Source organism: Charadrius vociferus, unplaced genomic scaffold (genome assembly GCF_000708025.1).
Source record: "Charadrius vociferus isolate BGI_N301 unplaced genomic scaffold, ASM70802v2 scaffold282, whole genome shotgun sequence".
Lineage (NCBI taxonomy): Eukaryota > Metazoa > Chordata > Aves > Charadriiformes > Charadriidae > Charadrius > Charadrius vociferus.
Genome location: NW_009647731.1, coordinates 4823899 through 4845290, shown reverse-complemented (window position 1 = coordinate 4845290; position 21392 = coordinate 4823899). Strand labels below are relative to the sequence as shown.

At 42.4% G+C, this 21392-nt stretch overlaps 1 protein-coding gene across 1 annotated transcript in view; it reads right to left on the bottom strand.

Moving 5' to 3' along the window:
* Positions 1-21392, bottom strand: part of RBM20 (RNA binding motif protein 20) — a 79098-nt gene that overhangs the window by 2133 nt on the left and 55573 nt on the right. The window contains exons 4-15 of the mRNA XM_009881629.1: positions 21313-21390; positions 19607-19668; positions 19362-19453; positions 18913-19010; positions 14456-14599; positions 12924-13055; positions 10992-11071; positions 9506-10190; positions 7510-7608; positions 5378-6047; positions 2824-2943; positions 1937-2058 (exon numbers count right to left, since the gene is read on the bottom strand). Of these exons, the coding sequence (XP_009879931.1) occupies positions 1937-2058; positions 2824-2943; positions 5378-6047; positions 7510-7608; positions 9506-10190; positions 10992-11071; positions 12924-13055; positions 14456-14599; positions 18913-19010; positions 19362-19453; positions 19607-19668; positions 21313-21390 (2382 nt within the window). The remainder of the gene's footprint in view (positions 1-1936; positions 2059-2823; positions 2944-5377; positions 6048-7509; positions 7609-9505; positions 10191-10991; positions 11072-12923; positions 13056-14455; positions 14600-18912; positions 19011-19361; positions 19454-19606; positions 19669-21312; positions 21391-21392) is intronic.

Here is a 21392-nt window from a genome sequence, read left to right as displayed (position 1 = left end):
AAAAGACAACAAGTAGCAAATCAACTATAAAATATTCACAGCCATGACGTTATTTGGGACAACGTCACTGTCATTGGACAATGGTATTTGTCATGTGGGCAAGAAGACAGAAAGACAGTCTGCAGCAGCAGCCCCATAGCTTCACATACAGTAAAAATTAGAGTCCATACTTCTTATGTTGGCGGATACACTCATTAAATTGCATCATCATAGGAGAATGACATTTCTTGCAGAGTGCATAAATAAGCATTATTGCAACTGATAGGGTTCTAGTAATACAGAACAATTATTTAAAATTTGCTGAGTTTCCACTTGAGTGGGCAAAAGTTGGATGAGACATTTACTTCCTCCATTTAGTAAGACAAGAGGTACAGCTCGACAGAACAGTCTGTTTTCATTACCATATTTGACAGATTTAATTTTAACAGCTTTTGTGGTCTTTGTTCTTTCATCTCAAGTCAGTGTTAGATATCTACCACAGTGCTCATGGGAAATGTCTTAATGGAGAGAAAAAGAGGGGTTTTTTTAACACTGACTCAGTTTTAGTTGGACCATTTTTTCTATAACTTTAACAAAATAACTTAGAAAATGAAAAAAAAATCCCTCTTCTTCCCATGGGACCAGTTGCGAGGGGCAGGGGCTGGTGTTGCAATCTTTGCTTTAGCACGAGTTTCTCTGGGACAGCCCTGCATGGGATACACAGCCTGCACTGAGAGGTGCCACCTCTGGTTGGTGAATCCCTCTGGATTTGTCGTATGAAGCAAAAAAAGGCATGCAAACTGGGCACCTGTTTTTCAAGCTTACACTTGGAGGATTCATTATTAGCAAGCATCGCAGATCTGCAGGCACAGGCTCTGAAAGCCAGAGGCCTTTGTATGATTACAGCTACGTAACTTCAGGAAAGTCAAGAAGAAAATTCTCCCAGAGAAATTATTTGCCTCTGAGTGTCGCTAGAAAAGCCAGTGCCTACTAGTCAGCTAGCGAAAGATAGCTATTACTTGAAGAGAAGCAGAGCTCCAGCATTTCCTATGGGCAGAGGGAAGGAACAGAGAAAGAAGGAGCAGCTTTGCTTTGCTCTTTCATGACTTTTGCTAAGAGTATGTGAATGCCAACAGAAGTGTCTTCTGCAGCGTACACACCCTGCATGCAGCCAGGGGCTCAAGGAGATGAGAAGCAAGGCTACCTCAGCCCTCAACACAGAGCAGTTAATGCTCATGCTGCTATGACTGATACTATCAACTGTGCATCTGAAAAGTGATAAAGATAGGGTCTTTTGCTTGAACTGCAAGCACCCGTGGTCTCTCTGTGCTGTTATCAAGTGCCGATATGCTTATGGTGTATTCTTATGGAAACCATACGAGTAATTACATGCTTCTGTATATCCTTATAGAAATTATTCAATAGTGGTGTTCTGTGTAGCACAGGGAGGTGATTTCAGCGGGTCACAGGAAATGCCTCGGAGAGCTTGTGCGTCACAAAGTACTGCGTGCTGAAACATGCTGCAGAAATTCACACCAATGCAGAAATAAGTCCGGCAACATTATTGAACAAGTGGCACGGTTAATGCTCTTGAAATTAAGAAATAAGAAAGGCTGCTGCTGGGCTCATTCCCAGTGACAGAAACGTCTGGGGCCCTCAGGAACAGAGAATTAAATAGCTGAGTTGCATGCTGAGCTAGTGAAAAGGACCAAATGTAGGTAAGAATTATCAAATTATCACTCAGCCCCATTTTATTTATGATCCAGAAGTTGATTTCAAGGATCTGGGAATGCGAAATTAGCGTACTAACATTTGGAACTACTGAAATGTTTTGCTGATCTAAATTTCACTTCATCTCGATTCTGTCCACAGAATAAAAATTAATTTTTTGTAGCATCACCTATCTTACAATCCACCCCATAAGCTAGTTGTTAGCTTGTTTCAAATGTGTTTTTACCTGAAGATTTTTGTAGTGAACAGTACTTCTGCAGTGACTTGTCTTTGCTGTCTCTTCATTTGTGTAGAAAAGTCCGCAGAGCTTGCAATAAAACCCAGTTCTAGGCACGACAAATTCCACACCTATTGAGAAATTCTGAATTACATTAAAATGTCAGTTGAAAACCTTCCCCTCCACAATAAACTTGTTTTCAAAGAAAAACGTCGCTGTTTAGTTAAATGACATAGATATGAAGGCTGAATCCTGGATTGACTTCTCTGATTTCTCTAATTTTGCAACACTGAGCTGCAGTTTAAAATCCTGTGCATTGCAAATACACTTTCCGCTTCTCTCTTAGATATCATACATATTTTAAAATGTACCTTCTCACGCATAATATTGACTGGAAGGTTCACTGTGTAACCTCAAGGGCTAGAATAGCAATAGTAATTATTAGCAGTAAATTCATGCTTAGGTTACACAGATTGCTCTTTAGGATGTACTTCTTCCAGGTGTTTTACTCATGATCAGTGTTTACACAGTAAAACCAATACTTTTGCTTACATGGAAAGTATAATCAATACTTTTATGACAAAGATTTTTAAATTACTAAGTATTTTTCATATATATTTCATATGTAGTCCAAGGGAACTTATTTCATCTCCTCAGAGACAATAACAGCTATCTTTTGCCATTCATCTGGAATGAAATTAGCAATGATCTACAATCAAAAGCCCGTTTCTTTCAACAGCTATCCCTCTGTCATATACCCTGTTCCTTCACTCTCCTCACATCTGTTCTGAAAAATACATATAGCAAATAGCCTTAAAGTGACATCTTGTTGTAAGCTCTAGGTATTGCAGTGGGCGGCATCAAAGGCCGAGGGCGGTCTGGGTGTCTGAACGTACCCAGGGGAATGCTGAGTTCGGTGAAGACGTCCTCTTGTTCCCATCCTGGCGGAGAGTGCCTTCTTTTAGACTCTACCTCCGGGTATTCCAGAGATCTCATTTCCAGGTACCTAGAATTTGCTTAACAAATGAATAAATCTATTGAATGAAAACAGCTTGTTGGTTTAAAGAGACATTTGTAAACTTCTTTGGAACACTTTCTGGGTAGATCTATAAATGAAGTAAAATCTGGAAAAATTGCTTTTCCATTCAAATCAGAGGCCTACTCAGTGCCACTCCAACAGCTATACTACACTGTGCAGTCACCTCTATTTCTCCTAGTAGACCATTTTTCTATTTCTAATTTCATGTTCATTATGGTTTTTCTTTTAAAATTTTAATCTCTGAATAGATCTATAACATTATACACGCCTGTGGCACAAGCATGGTCTGACGGCAGCTCCATAACCATGTATGGTATTGCCTGACCAGTGATGGAGCTGGGCTAACACAGAGGCTGCTGAGAAAGGGGGAGACCCAAATCTCCAAACTGCCTAAGGAGCTGTGTGGGCAGAGCAAACCTTCCTCTGGTAGGACCCCTGCAGCACCATTGTCATCTTCCTCCTGGAGCCCCTCTTCTCCCATCCTCAGCTCTCCAAGGGATAGTTTCTGCTTTATGGCTCTTGGCCACTTGAAAATTTTCGTTCCTGGCCAGTAGGGATGGGATGGTTGGTCCCTGCTGACCAACATTAATGGACATAGGCAGGAGATTCAAGGTGTGGAGAACAGTGGATTGATTTGCTGAGGCAGATAAAGCCAGTCAAAAGAACAGATGCCCTCCCTTCCCACATGTGAATTGCTTTCATTTTAAAAAAGAAAAAAATTGTTATCACAGAGCAACAGAATTACAGATAAACCGGTCTGATTCCTATTCTTTAGTTCTTACATAAAAGAACTGGTTCCCTTACCCTGACAAAATTTCTATTGCATTGCAAATTTCACCTAGATAAGGGATATATTTCTCATAAAACAAATATATTTTTGCCCAAACCAAACCCTTCCTGCCTTTCAAGTCCGTAGTTCAAAGATCTGCAATTTCTGGCTATGGGAACAAATTTTTCTTCATTATTTTAAATATGTTTATTACATGATTTAAAAGAAAATAATATAAAATCCTGACTGGTTAGCTTTCAAGTTAACTTTAGGCCCATCCCAGGTTTCCAAATCTACAGCAGAGATCCTGGAAAACCCGCAAGCTTCAGTTAGCCTTTGTTGAGACACCCAGGGCCTTTGTGGCAACTTAAGTCCCACTTAAGTTGATTTCTGAGCTCCTGAGCTGGCACCTGCATTTGCAGAGAGCCCAGAGCCTTGCACTGCAGATCCCAGACATCAAGTCCACAGCAGAAATCTGGGACGCACAAGTTCCCCTGGAGCTTCCAGGCTCCCTGCTGGCAAGTTGGAAGCTGAGGTGCTGAAAACACCAAAGTAACTATGCTCTCGGGATACCCAACTCTTTCGTCAGCTGGCTGCCTGTGAAGTGGGCAGCCCAGGGGAGCCAACCGTGCCATCCCCAGTCCCAGGGAGTTTGCATGGCAGCGTTATCTCCAAATATGCAAAGCCTGGCAAGGCGTCTCTTCAGGCCAAACAGATAAGTATTAAAAACTGAGCGAGTTTGAAATCTGTCCCGGGGGAAGAATTTAGTCCAAAATCAGACATTCACATTAAATGTTCCAGCATTTTCTGGTGGAAAATTGCACCCTCAAAAATCTTCCAGCAACTTCTGTTCACAAACCCTTCTCCATCACACAGGCTCCAGTAGCAACAAAAAAAGAGCATTCCTGGCCAACATGTTCTATACTGTTTTCCACTTCCCCTCATTATACACAGCCTATTCGCTCAAGTTTCATTTGAAAGTGTGATGAAGAACTGAATTCACTTTCAGACACTCAGGAACTTTTTTTCCTGACAGCTAAAATATTAATAGGCAGCTATGATTACAGTTATTGGCATTATCTCACAGGATGTCCTACCAGTTTTGTTAAAGGCAGCATGCAGTAGATAACAGGAGATGATAAGGCAAGTCCTGACAAAAGGCACATATTTGAGTGAGCAGGGACTGCGAAGTAACAATCTACGGATGATTTCCATGTTACTAACGCTTCCATACAGTGTGTAAGAATACCCACCTTGTCCAGGAGCCAGCCAGACATTACAGACACTTTTCTGTTGACCTTCAGAGACTGTCACTCATTTCATTGACAATTCAAAATAAATTTAGCAGAGCACTGAAAGAGTTCAGCTAAACTCATGTGAACCTTGACATGACAATTATAGCAGCTTATGCCTTTCAGAAAGCTTGCAAGTTGCTGATCATATTTCCTTTACACTATTCAGCTAAGAGCCTCTAATGGTTTAGCTTGGCGAAAGGCACTGGGGTTCTTTTACTGAGCTGCTCCAAGGACAAGTCTTGATACTGTTAGCAACATTTATTCTTGTTAGCAATAAATTTCAGTCTACTGTCACAGAAAGCATGCAAGGCTCTCTACGGGCTGAAAAGAAAAAAAACAGTAGTTACCCTTGGCCTCTGGACACTCTTGGCTTCCGTGTCTTGTTTCTTCACTAGCGTTTTTAACAAGCATTTCCATAACTTCTCTGCTCTCAGCTCCTTGTGATCCCATCTGTTTGTAATCATCTATAAATGTATCAGGGAGCTGGAGAGTCTCTTCTTTCAGATGAACAGAAGGTATATGGTGATCTTCGGGCTCCAAACGAGTGTCAGAGCTCTTATCAATTTTTCCTTCCTTCTGCTGGGGATCAGACTCCTTAGCAGATTGGTCTTCTCGCAATTCCTCTGGCTTCTGCTCAGGGTCCAGATTTAGGCTTGATGCTTCAGTTACAGCATCATCATTATCATCATCCTCATCATCATCCTGACAGCCGCTAGAGGCTACACTGCCCTTTGCTGATCTGAAGTTTGTTTCTAAAGCTTTATGGGCAAATTTGTCTTCACTCCTGGTTAAGTGGCTGTGATCATTTTTCAGTTCTAACACGGCTGACATACAGGGACACATTTCTGAAGTAGTTTTATTTTTTTGATCAACTGGTACTATTTCTTCAAGCTCAGTTATATCAGGCTCCATAATTAAATCATCTTCTCCCACTTCATCTACTGTCACTAATTCCTCCATGTTAGCAGGATACCAGGTCTCACCTTCTATCTCACTTCCACTCTCCCAGTCTCGGTCCTGTCACAAAGATGTAAAATATTTTTGAGATCAGTTGATTATAGATCGTCACTGTTCAAAAGTAGGCTTTGAACATCAGTAACCAGGAAGAACTTTGATCTGGCCATGCCTAACCCCTCTTGTATTTTAGTTTCAAAGAATGATATGCCCTGGTGTTGTGATTTTAAACCTTATGCACAAGAACAAGCAATCTCTTTTTAATTATCAGATAAAATTTACTTTGTGGAGATCCTGTAAGTGCCTTGGGGATTACAGTCACTCCAGTCTCCTTCTTCTTACTTTTTTGTAATCAGTAGAACAAGGCACAACCTGCTATACTTTATTATGCAGCTGACGCTACTATGTGATCCCCAAGGAAATGAACATTTCCCCTTCCTCTACCTCCATCCCAGGGCGGTGAGAAATAGGCAGCACAATGAGAACATACTGAACCCCAGTCTAGCCACTGTGGCTTTCACTTTGCTGGACTGGGTCCTTTAAATTCCTACAGTGACTGAGAAAATGTGTCTACCTTCTATAGTCATTTCCTTCCACCTGCAAGAGCCCTCTGCCAGGGACTGTGTTGGTAGAGATTGGCCTAGACCTTAAGAAAAATCAGTTTTACAGTTATACTCCAAGGTATGTAATCTGAAATACCTCAAATATGCAGTTAGGATTTATAGGACTCAGACACTAAAACTGGACTTCAGGAGTATTAGAATTATAAGGTATATGTTACTTTTAAGACACGCTTGCAGCTTAGATTTCAACTCCCAGACTTGTCATGTACACATAATCTATTAATAATCTGTATTCTCCTCCTGTTTGGCCATTCCCATACTTCCCCTCCTAGAATCCTAAAACAGCACGAAAACTCTGGGAGTTGACACTGTTCTTGCCAGGAGATCAGTTTTCTACAGCAACAGATATCAATAGCTTCCATATCTGACCATCAACCCATGACCCTACAGATATGAAGCTGGAGGAATTCCAAGGACATTGCTGTCCCCGACTGCGATGCTGCAGTAGGGGTGCTGTAAAGACATTATTTAATTAAAACCAGAAACAATCAGAAGAGGCTACTATCTATAATCCATCTGAGGCCAACGTTCTGAAAAGTTTTCATCATTAATCCCCTCCTTCTCCACTAACTGACCGCTACTCCTATTTTTGGGCACAGTTCACAAAGTTACACAGTTCACTTGGGCGTATGTTACTTACAGTTGCCAGTGCCAAGGGCTATGCATATGAAGCAATGTAGATGGGCAAAGAGCAACTAAAAAAAGAGTTCTGAAGACTTCAGGAAAAGTTATCCCTTAATGCAGAGGTCAAGATAAGGCAAGTTACTTTAGACAGCCCCCTTCTACAACCCCTTTACGTGTCTTTCCGTGGGGGTTTAATATTTCAGTTGGGAGAATGTGCTACCAAACCTGGGGTTTCACTCATTTTGTCATGGAAGCTGCACCAACAATGTGACACCAACCTTCTCTTTTCTTGTGTTTTCCAGAATGTCTCCGGATTCTTTTCCTTGTTTATTAGGTGAAGGTGAGCTCTTCTCTGGAACTTGCTCCTCTTTTCCGAGCTAAAATAAATACAACATATACACGTATGGCAATACACAGTGGTGCTCTATTATGTTTCTATTCTGGGTTTAGGGAAGCAAAGTCACCACAAGGTCACATTCCTTATTTCTAAAGTTTATGCAAGTCAACTGGGCTGTGGGAAAAGACCCAAGAATTGGATTCCATTAGCAAAGCTACACAAGTAAGAATTAACGAAAATAATTTGAAACAAAATTAGAGAGATGTAATTTACATCATAGAATTGGGTAGAAGACAGGTGGTGGAGAATGTGAATTCGTTAAAATTTCCAGCCTCCACTCCTCTGTTCTCTACCCACATCTGTTCTGTTGGCTCAGACATGGTAAGGAGAGCAACAGTGTTAAAACTCTGCAAAAGACCTCAACTGTTTTATTTATTGACATAGGATCAGTTGAGAACACAACCGCTTGCATAGTTCATACTTTGGAAGAACAAAACCACAGTACTACCTGGACCTTGGTAAAAGGGGGCGAAGCAAAAGCGTGAGTTCAAGACGTTCAAACCTATTTCTTCCATTTAAGATAAATTATTAGCAGTAGTCCCTGGAGAGGTATGCCTTTAACAAAGCAACTTTAAAATAACTTGAAACACATGCAGAGGAGTGTGCAACACTGGTGATTTAGGATGCTGTCTGACATTTCACTCTGACATCTCCTCCCAAGGAACCATCCATCACAGTGAAATACCAGCCAAAGGAGAAAGATGACAAAAGGTGGTACAGACACACATATCTATGGCATGAGGTAGTACTGCTGCCTGTTACAGAGACTAGTGAGTTACAAGATCTAGAGATTTCCACCAACCTTGCCCCCGCATAAGAGCGAATGCAAGGTCAACTAAAAACAACCGAAGATGACCCTGGCAGCATAAAGTCACAAGCTAGAGACGGACCCCTGGTCAGCAAAGCAGCTCTGCAGCCTCCTGTGCCAGCATCCCTGGGGGTGGATGGCAGCAGTGTATCACCAGGGGGGACTGGGGGAGGCACGGTGGCCAAGAGCCAGTAACAAGATCCCCGTAGGGTGGGGATATGAGCATGGGCTGTACTGGGACTGGCTGAATGAGGCATCTTGAGCTGTTCCCTCTCCACTTTTTCCCAGTGGAGAATCAAACCCACAAACACTGCCAATTTACTGATTGGGACTATTTCTCCAGAGATCACATAATTTTCCAGGTGAGCCAGTTCAACGTTTCTGCCATGGGAAAAGATTCCTGACAGCACATTGAAGGGAGTGGTGTGAATTATCCCTGCCATAGCTGACAGCAGGGACATATGATTAATAGAAACCAATTGCTCTCATGAGTTGACCAAAAAGAAAATGTTCCTCATATAAAGTTCACTCCCCATTTTAGCAATATAACAACCAGTTCCCTGTATTCTCCTACAAATATTGCACATCCCTGTAAAATACTACTTAATTCCCAGATAACTCAGTCCACATCACAGGTAGTGGAAGGAGGTGATGGATGCAGAGAGCGCAGCTATGGAGTATTCTGCACAGACTTAGAAGAGCGAGCAGTAGAGCAATTGTCTTTGCATACACAACCTGCATGCAAACATCGGACTGTCACTTGGTTATGTTGGGAGTTGTCTGTCCCCCTTCCCTCAGTGGTTACCCAGAAGTTCCATGCTTGACACAAAAAGGCACTGTCCATGTGCTCGACACTGCAACAATGTAATAGATCTGCAATATCTGGGCAAAGACGCAGACACAATGACCTCCCAAAATCTCTTCCAGCACTATATGCCCTGATTTTATCATAGCAAAACATTGCACGTCACCAGCACCACACCCACAACAACTGATCTTAAATATTTGAGAAAATATATTATTTCAGCATTTACCACCTTCTTACATACAGTTTGAGATCTCTATTTACCTCATTCTCGGGAGGTTTCGTTTCCTTCACATCACTGCCTTCAGCAGCAGCATCTTCCTCTTGGTCTTTTTCAGCTTTCTTCACCTTATTCTTATCACTTTGTTTTTGCCTGGAGCCCTCAGATGCTTTGCTGTGCTTCTGTTCAGCCGTCTCCTCCCTGGCAGTGTCCTCACTGTAAGAATGCCGGCGTTCCCTTGACTTTGCCTCTTCCTTTCTCTTAGATCTCCCAGGTAAATCCTGCAGCTGCCTCTGAAACTTGTCAGATTTTGACTTAGAGGTTTTTCGGTAATAATCATCTTCCCTGCTCTTGTAGCCAGATAAAGGATGAAGGGAGCCAGGGGAACCACTCCTTAAATATTTTTCTCTGTGACCTCTGCCTCCTTCAATCCGTTCATCCAAATCAAACTTGTCCAGCTGTCGGGAATAATGTTTCCTCTCATGTACCCATGTGTCAGTCCTGTCCCTCTTCTCATCCCCATTCTCTCGCCATTCTCTGCTGTCTCTTTCCTCTTCCCGTCGAGAATACGGGGATTGATCCCACGACTCTCTCCCATTTCCCCAGTCGGTCCTGCCAGTCCCCATTGGGCTGTGGGGTGAACTGCAGGAAGTAAAGCTGGGAGTGTGGGATCGGGGCGACAGGGAGCGGCTTATGGGGCTGCGAGAGCGGGGCCTCTCCGTGCCATACCTGCTGCAGAGGGAAAAGGCAGCTGTAACTGGCTGACCCACTGTGGTCTACCAAGTTCTTTTACACTGGAAACACATGGGGACTGCCCTGGTGCCTGCGAACCCGAGACCCCAGGCCTCTCACAGACATGCACCGCACAGCTGGAAACATAGTGAACAGGAGAAAAGGCAGTGTCATATCCACAGAGCTTAACTAAATCCCCACAGATCTGTCAAGAATATATTCATTCATTTAGCATTAAAAGCTTGTAATACGTTAATACCTTCACAATGACATTAATGTCTGTACCCTTAATACTCACTCATCTAGGGTATCTGAGACAAAAGTGACAAAGGTCACCTGTTTAAAAAAGATGGTTTAGGACTATGATTCCTCTCCATTTCTGCTGGAAGGTACAGAAGCCAGGCAGATCAGAAATATACACAAGTACATTGTAATGTGAACCGGCTCCTTCCCTCTAGGTCTTGCAGCACTCCCAGCCTTTGCACTTTTCACTCAAGGGGGAAGAGAAGGGAACGGCTTCATTTGTGTGTTCTTCACATGCCAGGCGTATTTTCTGAGTCATCATCATCAGTAGGAAAGAGTTCATTTATTTTCATAACGTGCACAGTTTTAAACTGATCTTACTATATAGGCCCTGCACCTACTATTGAACCCACTTATATTTTTAGTTATTTGAAGGGAAATCCAAATTAAGAAAGCAAATGAGGTAAGAGAGGGAAGCACACAGACAATGCTTTTTCTGCCTGTAGGGTTACAGACTTATCGACGTCCCAATTCCAAACTATGGCGAAACTTTACCTGTCCACTTCACGCAGCAGGTCCCTCTCCCTCTGCGAGTGGATGTCCTGGATGATAGCAGCCACATTCTTACCTGGTTTCTAAATAAGACAAAGACACTGTTTAGCATGCTGCAGTACTCTCCAAGCTAGTATAGGTGATTTGTCCTTCAAGAAACAGCATCCATGCATCATTTAATTATACTACTAGTGAGAAATATTTGGTTTCAGTGTTGTGGTTACAGTCTTTTCTGCAGCTGGTATCTCAATACCATGATCAAAGCAGTAAAATGATGCAAATGGAAAATTTGCTCCATTACGTTGTAGCACTGTCTCGTCGTACTTGGCTGCTGTAACAGGCTTTGAAAACTAGCTTGTCCTTCCCTGATACACATTCACTACAGAGTAGTTTCTACGAATTGGATATAAGAAGAAACAAACCAGATATTTTTTCTAATATCTGATTTAAATATGTACAGCAGTCTATCTCTGACCCTCTAGGAATGAACTGCTTTCTATTCATCTCAGAGCTTAGCTCATTCTGGAGTTTAGCTCTAAGAGACTATGTTTAGACACAAGAGCTCCTGAAAAGCTAAGTGCAAGAAAGATGCGTACAGGAAGTGCTGATTACTTGAGATTCAAGATCATTTACAAAAGCTGCACTACTCCAGGCTGGAGTGCACGCAATTTGTCAAACGCTTGGAGCATGCACAGCTGAGCAGCATAATCATGCAGGAACTCAGAGCAGTGTGTAGTGGTAAATAGCTCATGCATATTCCCCCTTGCATGTTGCACTTTTATTTGTTTGTTTGTTTGTTTTTAACAAAGAGAAAGGGATTTGGCTCATGCAGAGAAAAATAATTCCATGACCTAAAAAACTGCCACTGGAAAGGCTGAAAGTCTTCCTGAAGTCTAGGCAAACTCCCACACTCCCCTGTGTAATTCCTGTTCTGCCTCTATGTTAAGATGCACAGTCTCCACCACCTTACATCCAAACCCCTTACCATACTACACTAAGAAAGACTGTCCTGGTTTATGGACTTTTGGCAACTCCCTTAAGTCTCGTTAAACTATTATGCACGTACAGGAGAGAAAGAAACTTTTCCAAAGGTCAAACCAAACCATCTGAGTTACTTGTTTTTCCTCAAGGCTTGTAAAAGGCCCATTAACCTCTTAACTTGGAATATTACAGAGTTATTTTATAAAAGAACTTTGTGCTGTGTTAGATAATACAGTATGAAGCTATTCAGCTCTGCATTGCCAGTTCCAGTCCAAATCTCCATGAAAAAAATTACTCTTTTAGCATTATACATGGCAGTACGTAAGCTTCCATAAATATCCTCACAAGAACACTGATGTTTGGACATCACTCAGGTGTTCACATGAGAAGTGTCACACACTGTACAGAAAGTCCAAAGACTATTGCTTTGTTCTGACTCTATGTGAAAAATAAAAAAATCTTGCTTTTTAATTTAGGTCATTCACAAAAAAGAAAGAAAGAAAAAGAAATCAGTGTGATGATTAGCCCTGCTGTCACTGCTCGGTATAGAGGTTGTACTATGGCTCAAGAATACAAGCAGTGAAAAGCATTGCTTCAGGCTTAATGCCTGACTAAAAGGATAGGACTGTCTTGTTTTTGCTGACATGTTGTATCTTACACATGCCTGTGTTTTAGATATTTGTTAGACCAAGCAATGTGGGGAGCCTGCTCAGAAAGGGATTTTTGAAATAATGGTATGAGAGGGCCAAAGAAAATAGGATCTTTTCCAAGAGCTAAAATTTAGAACAAGAGCAAGCAGCTAAGTATCAAAGATCGTTAACATACATTCATTAATTTATCTTTCTTAATATTAAAGCACTAATTAGAAATCAGTCATCAGCAAAGATTTTTAGATGTATTCTGCAGGACGTACCATGGAAACTCAGGAAATCTGATCAGGAATGACTGTCTTACCTTCAGCTGTAATTCCTTGTATCTTTTAGACATCCTAATAAGTAACTTGTCGTCATTTATCATAGCAGGTTTTTCTTTGTAGTACTGCACCATGGCTTGTGCTGCTTCACTGTAAGCCATTTCCAGAAAGGCCTAGCACAAATGGGGAGAGCTTTAAAATCTACTACATAATTAAAAATACATAGTATAAAAGAGAAAAGGCAGCACAATAATTTTTGTTTGGGTTCTTCTCATACAAAAAGTCTTGATAGTACAGAACTGGGTAGCTTTCTAGCCCTGGAGATGAAATAGTAATACTCAGTCCATTGCTCAGCCTCCTTTGAACTGCAAATAATGGTTTCAACGCAGTTATTAAAGCTGATATGCAAATTTAGAAGCCAGTTTATTTAAAAACTAAATGTCTGTAATCTAATCTTTCTCGATATATGAAAACATCACCTTTCCCTCGCTTCCTCACTGGTGCTACTACACCATGGTCAGCTGCTGACAGGATGCAGAACTGCAGTGCCGCAGCATGCACTGCTCCTGACATTGTCAGCTGTGTCTTGCAGAATTGCAAGAGATCCAGAGAAAAGCAAAACATCAGAGCACAGGCAGCCAGAACAAAGCCAAAAAAGAGTTTAAAGAACCTGAACGATGTTAACTAGCACTTTTATTTAAATGAAACTTGCATTTGATATGACTGCAATTTAACTGGTCAAGGAATATACTCACAGCTGTGTAATGACTGCATTTTGAAACATTACATCTCAAACATTGTCCACTGGCATGGATTCCACATCCATCTGCAATGTCTGCTGCAGGTTTGTGAGAGAAGACTTTCTAGTCTCCTCAGCCCACCACCACTGGTAGACTTAAGCTACTTAAGGTAGACTTCAGCTACCTTGAAGAAAGAGCTCTACTACAATATGGTGCAGATTAAAAAGGAGTGAGCGAGGTGTCGGTGCCCCCTGTAAGGGCACAGCCTTCCTTTAGCATGTGTGCGCCAGATCACCCAGTGCAGCCATGGCCTGGGGGCTCTGCCACCAGCCTGTGACTGTAATTACACCACTGTGGGGTCTGCCTATGATGTAACAACAGTTCAGCAAACGGTGTAGGACAGCCGAATCAGGCTAGAGTGCAAGTCATCCTTCAATGCCCAGTTCAGTTCTACAAGTGTGGGTAAGAAAGCAATAAAATCCTCCCAAACAGAACAACAGAAGTCTGAAAGTAACCCTAATGGCTGAGAGGTGGCAGCCAAGTTACTAAGTTTTTAAAAAATTATTATTATTAGTTTTAAAAGTAAAATCTTACAACACTTCTTCATTGATACTTCGGGGTTTTTTTAACAAGAACTATGAGGCAGTGGTCATGTTTATGCCATCACCTCATTCTGTGAACACCAATTATTTTTTTTAACTTTAAGAGCAGGCTTCATATATTTAAATTTCTATTACAAAAAAAAAGGGGATTTTCCCCAAACATTCTGTCTTCACGTCACTATGTCTTTATGCCAATAGATGTTGATACCAGTGATCCCAAATGCACAGTACCTGATTAGTGGATTTCATGAGGATATAGTTGGTGACCTTCCCAAATGGGAGGCCCAGGTTAATGACATCATTCTCTGTGCAGCTTCCCTCGGGGAGGTTGCAGATGTGAACAACTCGACCCAGTGTAGATTTCCTCTGGGGAAACTGGGGAAAAAAACAACTCAAAGCAATGTTTTTATCTTAGATATTCCATCCACTAGGTAAGACCTTACATTTCTGCAAAAAATGAAATGTTTTGTTCTGCGTACCTGTTATTAAGGACAAATATTCTTCTTTAAAACCTTGTATTTTAACATCCTGGTTTAGAAATACAAATGGGAAGGGAAATGTTTAACTGCAGTGCAGCTTGCAATGGAGTCTCCATCCCTGGACATTACAAAGTACAGAGAGGATTTCTAGAAAGGATGCTCTCGCTCAAATAGGGTTAACAATATTGCTGCAAAAGCTAACTTGCCACCTCAAACATTATGGTCTGCAGGGCTTCAGCTGCCTGGCATGTCACAGCAGAGGGCTTGGCTGCCACGGGCACAGGCCACTCCGCTGTACTCAGCACCAGCAAGAGTTTGAAGGCCCCTCAGTGTTTGGAGATGGAGGGTGCCCCTGCTATGGGGAGGTCTCAGTACCCCCTGACGACCTCCCTGCAGGGCTGGTACCCATCTGGCACGCCAGCACGACCCCTACAGCTCCTCTGCCAGGTGAGACAGCTTTCCCCACCCCATCTGCATCTGTCTGTCCCACTGGGGGCTCTGTGCCTTCCCCATGCATGAAGGTACCACACACAATTGCTGAGTAAACGGCCCTTAGCAGATAATTTGCAAGCAATGCATAAAAAATTAGTATTTTCAAGTATTCCATAAATGGCCACTTATGTGGTGCTGGTGGTGCCTGGAAATTGAAACAGATGCTCACTGCAGTCCCTGCTGAATTTATGGATGTTAGAAATCAGTTTAGGTGACTACAGAAGTCTTCAGGACAGCAGGGGCTGAATTTAAATCCCCCTTCTGCCCTGGTGGAACAGACTGGGCCGGCGGTAGAAGTGACCTCATTTAACTTGTGAAAAGACACAGAGCTGTACCTCAGGTTGGAAAATCAACTACTTTCCCCTCTCACTGCAACAACACGGAGTAGGAGGGACTTTTCCCTGGGGGCATGGTGACCACTGGACATGCGGAGAGGCAGGAATCCGAATTGGGCTGGCACAGGCACACAGCGCCAGTGCGGTAATTGTTTCCCAAGGGTGGTAGTCTATTTTGGAGTGCTGGGGCAGTTCCCAAAGAGACGCCCATCTCCCTGACATGGAAAGCAAGCTCCACACTCCTTGTGCAAAGAGGCATCAGGGTATACTTGGAGAGAAACATAATTTACCCCAGCTAATGACAGGCAAAACATCGCTCACACAGGATTAAGTCTTCCCAGACTACTTCCCTGTTTATGACCTCTGCTGTTAGGATTTTACTGAAGAAGTAACTCTACCTTCAGTTAAAATTGTTCCATTCAAGGGAAGATGCAAATCACGTAATCTTGTGGGATCAAGTTCACCAGAGCCATCACAAATGTTTGGCTTGTCAGCAAGTTCACAAGTTACAGAGCTAATGTTATCTTATTTACACCTTCATCCCATTACCTTCCCTCCAGGCTTCACCACTTAACCATTGGTGTATTTTTGCTGCAGCAAGACCTTGTGTTATACAGTGGTCTACTATTTAGCTTGCATCTTACAGAGCCTGCCCAGGTAAGTCAAAGAAGTGCCAAAGTCCAGAAGTAAGATATTTTCCTTCGCAGAAAAATAACAAAGACCTGATCCTGAAAAAGATGAAGCAACTCTACTCCACTTGAACAGAAAAGGAAGTGATGGCTGCGTGCATCTGGCAAGGCAACACGTAGGACACAACAGAAGAATACAACTACAGCTAGCAGGGGAAAAGGAAACCTTCCTGGCAGCAAATGCAGTCCCAGTGTAGAAACACCCCGAGCCACCCAGCACCGTCTGTTTGTTTTGTTAGATCTGTTAAGAGATGGTATGTTAAGAGTCTATGGGACTAGAAAGACTTAGCTGTTCCCTACGTAGGCTCCAGAGCCCATGTTCAGACACATGCTCAGCAGTACATTAAATCAATGACTGTAAGATGTTACCACGTCCCCACAATTGGCAATAGCTTAAATTAAAACGCTACGCCATAAATCTGCTGTAATTCACGGTTACGAAGTGTTCACATACTCATACCAGAAGTCAATGGGCTGTACCCAGCAATAATTTCGTCAGCTGATTGAAGTTAAATTGGATCCATTCATTAAATAGAGCTGTAAATCACAGCCAGAAAAGGAATATACACCTTCCATACCCACAATCTGGAAGTTAGAGGAGCTGTTGTGTGTCAAGTGCTGAATGTAATTTTCATTAAGACTTTGAGTTAACTTTCTTTGCAACCAATGTCTGCAGGGATTTACCAACGCAGTTGGACAACTACTACAAAAATAATTTGATACACAGTAGTGAAATGCACCTCATACCATTTGCCATGTTATTTCACCAATCCAATTGGGTTATTTTTTATTACAGCTTTTTTTTTTTCACTTTTTTTCTTGCTTTTCAAATTCCTTATCCTTTCCTTGAGCTTCACATGAATCTTTTCTAAAGATAATAAGAAACTGACAGTCCCATCCCTCCAGTGCTAATGGCTTGCCAGGCCTGAGTGAAGACTTGTAGTGAAGGCATTTGCCTTTTGAAGAGGGATAGAGTTATTTGCAGATGGGTAGCACAGAGCAAGCTCTTCCAGAAATCTGAACACTTTGTTTATGATTACATGCAGGGTCAAGTATAATCTCCCACTGCTCAGTTAAATGGCAGCAGCTTAGCTGAAAGTGAATACTACTGTGCAAAGTTGTAATAAATTATAAGCCACCTGGGTTGCGGGTGAATGACAGCTGGCAAACTCAATCTTAACACCTCTAATATAGGTCCCTGTCCACCCGACGAGCTTCTGAAGAAAAAGGGGATTTACAGCACCCAGGAAAATCAAAGTTATTGTTTCTTTTATCTCTCATAGTACTGCAGGTCATTCAGAAGGAGGACTTCTGCAGGCAGCTTAAATGATAAATAGTGACAGATTCTAAGGAGAAATGATACTGGCATTAGCAGTAATTTCATTTGTTGCGAGGTTGACAGACATGATGAAAAGGAACATTCCTCCGCACCCGCTGCTACTCCACCTCTGACCTTGGAGGCAGCCGTCATGAGCAGCTCTGCTCTTTGCTCCCTGCCACACGCAGTGTCTGCGACAGGCAGAAGCTTAAACCCCTTCAAGTAACCTCTGTCACAGCAAAACTACACAGTAGAAAATTGGTTGGATTAAGCAAATCTGGGTGAGGTTTTGGTAAGCAATGCCTGATGCGAACTGGAGTGGCAAGGGGACGCAACTCAGCCTGGCTTTCCAGAGTGTTTGAGACCACATCAGGATATATACACAAAAGCTAACAAGGTGAAAACTTTAACCCCTGGCTTACTGCTGCTATTCCATGAACACCCTAACATGAGTCCTTGATGTCTCCAGCTTTAATTGTAGCTTTCCGATATACGTTGAGCTTCATTTTAACCCTAACAACTTTGTATTTCCGTTATATACATGGAAATGTTTAGTTGTCTTTTTTTTCCCTTAGGTTTTTTTCCCCCTCTTAAAATCTTTCTGCTGTGTCAGTGTAAGAATCACTTTTAATGGTATCCTTTTTTTCTGGCATTTGTTGATTATTGGGCTAGGAATTCAAGTGCGCATTAGAGCAATATAACTGGGGACCTGTATTAAATGCAGGGTGGGGGGCTAACAAACCTAAACCATGGAAGGCTGTACACCAAAGCAAACTTGCTGAAAGGGTCCCTGTGGCGGCAGATGATATAAACAGTACACTAAAATAAACTAAGAAAAAGTTAGTCCAGTCTAATGAATTGATCACAGACTCCCAGGTGAGTAACAGTTAGCAAAGCTGCAGCCGCTATCTTTGCCACTATTGCTACCTGGGAGAAGGACTCCAGCATGGGAGAGGCAGAGAGTAATGGCTACAAATAAATAACTGGAGAGATGGCAGGCTGCTTGCAGGGACCAATACTCAGGGTAAGTAAAAACTAATCCACATCTTCATTCCAAACTGAAGCTGACCTTCCTGGGTCGAAAAGACTCAGAAAATGGGGGGAAAAAGTCAATGAGAGACACACAAAACCATTTACCGCTCCGTCCCCTCCCCCCCCCCCAATCTCTCTAAAAAGCAAACAACTAAAAAAAAACTAAAATGAAGTTCTGATCTGGCCAAAATCAACAGCAAAAAAGAGCTGCAGGGAAGTTGAAGTAACAGACTGAATATTCAGATTATTGTCTAAAAGGAAGCCTTCACAGTTTTAATTCCAGTAAGCAGAAGTGGCTTCTACAAGAATCTCGACACAGAAGTCAATTTGCTTAGGTACTCACTCTTACCCCTGATGATGGAGAAGAAAATGTAGGACCTGGCTGGCCAAAGGATCTTGCTGATGTGGCAATAAAAGATGAGCCGACATTTGGTGGATAATCTAAATAATGGATTACACACATTTCATTAAAATCTTGACTCATATTAATTGTATTAGTGTGCTTAGTAAGCAATGCTCCATTTACATAATAATTAACTTCACAGTCTCTACACCAAATTATACACTGTTTTGTTGAACTGTGAAAACAAGTCATTGTTTGAAAGAAAAATAAATTCATACTTTGAAAGGCACAGTATTGGCTTTTAGCATTTCTGTGCACAACTTCTAAAAAGTTTTCCTTGGAAACTCATATCACATTTCATTTAAAATGTCTGCTTTTTCCCAGAGACTGACTTCCCTTTCAATTAAAAAAAAAAAGTGTTTTTAACTATTGCGCATACAACCATTCACCTTCAATACTAGATGGATTGAAAACTGATGCATTATTTGGTGACAAATGCAATGTTCCATCTGCTGAGCTTAACACACACCGGATACCAGTGCTGGAAAAGAAAGAAAAGAACTTCAGAAGCATGCATAATGTGCCATAAATATTAAAGCATAATTATACAGTAAATTTCTGGTGTAAAGCCACTGAAGTAAGGGATGCTCTGTTGGAAATTCAGTTGGAAGCGTGTCTCTAAAATAATACTTACTTATCTGAAAAAGCCATACATTTTTGGATGTGAAGACTTCCCTTAACGTGCTGATCCCAGTCCTACGTTGAAACAAACAGATGATGAGCATAGGGAAAATCCTGAGACAAATTTACAAGAGATTGCTTCTCCATTCAGTTTACCTTATTCTAAAAACAATACTGAGATGCTGAAGATCAAACTGCGATGCTGGAGCCAAGTGCACCTTCATCCAATGCATTTACTGATTTGTTACTTGTGGGTTAAATTATCAGTTACCTTACCAAAGGAGAGCTTCTCTGTATTAGTTTTTAAAACCATTATATTTCTATTAATTTAGTTACTTTACTCTAGCTGAAGAGCTCATCCTGCAAGGCGCTGAGCACCCTCAAGTCCTGCTATGTCCATGAAAAAGGTGCTCAGCTCACAGGCAGCCAGGACAGTGCTTATTCATTTCAACAGATTAGCAAAACTTGTCGAACTACATTTAGCTATTCACACATCCAAATGACGCAGTGTATTAAACACCAACAAAGAGGTCAACCAAAACTCACCGTAACGACATTTTCCCCACCTTTTAAAAAGTTCAATGAAAAAAAGAAATGCCCAGCATGCCCTGGACAGGGGCTACTTCTAACCAGCCCTGTAGCTGCAGTAACCCCAGCGAACCCTTTTGCAAGCAACTGCTCAACGAGTAAAAGGGAAACATGAAAGAGCAAACATATTCAAATATCCCAAAGACCCTGAGTGTGTAAGTATCAGGTACTATTTAATTTGCTGGCAGTCTTCCTTCCTATATAAACGCTGTTGTAACGTTTTTGTCAGGCCACCATCAGTGTGAAAACACATGCCCTTGCGGTTAGGTACTGGTCCTGTGATACAATGGAAAAGGTGGTGAGGACTTGTTGAGCAGGGCTCACCAGGAGGCCAGAACAACCCCAGCCAGAGCCCACAAATGGCTGTGGGGCTCAGAGAACCATGTAAATTACGTGGCCTTCTCCAGACCTGACCTATATAACGTGACATAGCACACAGGCTCTCTGAGCAATCGGGAAGCTGCTTCTCAAGGGTGAGGTTGAATTTGGAGCTCCTTTGGCAGTATGAATAGAGAAGGGGGAGAGTGGTGTGCACCACACGTGCTGGGCAGTTTCTTGCTTCCAGGCCAAAGTCGCTGGGGACCCTGAGTCCTAAATTTTCCTTGGAGCTACTAGAAGGATGAAGAGATCCCAACAGAAGAATTATTAAGATCATTTTATCAAAATGCGCTGTTTTGTTTAAGCAAGCTGCTTCCACAAGGCCGTTAGGGGGAAGCCTTTGGGATCAGAAACGCGAAGAGAAAGGGAGAGGCAGACGAAACCGCAGATGTGTGGTTACACCACCGGCTTGAGAAGCAGGGGATCAGCTTCCAGCTCCTCCTCCCCTCGCTTTGGGCCCATGAGATGAGCCACAACCCCAGCCCAGACCCTGTGTTTCTCACGCCGTATTTTGCTGCTTTTCACAGTGAGATGCGGAACAAAACCAGATCTTCAAAACCCAGTAATTGCCATGAAACAGATGTACAACGCCCTAAGCAAAACTATGGTCCTTTTTCTCTGCTTCTTTCGGGGCACCTCCGTGGCGACGGATGCTGGTGGCAAGGGGTGGCAGGAGCCGGCGGCCCGATCAACCAGCAGGCAGCCCATTCAAGGGTCCGAACCGAGCCCCGGGGGTGCCTCAAAACCACTCACCTTCAGATCGAAGATCTTCTTGTCGCACAAGGCACAGACGTGGGGGAAGTGGAGGGGGGCCGAGCCGCGGAGGGCGCCCA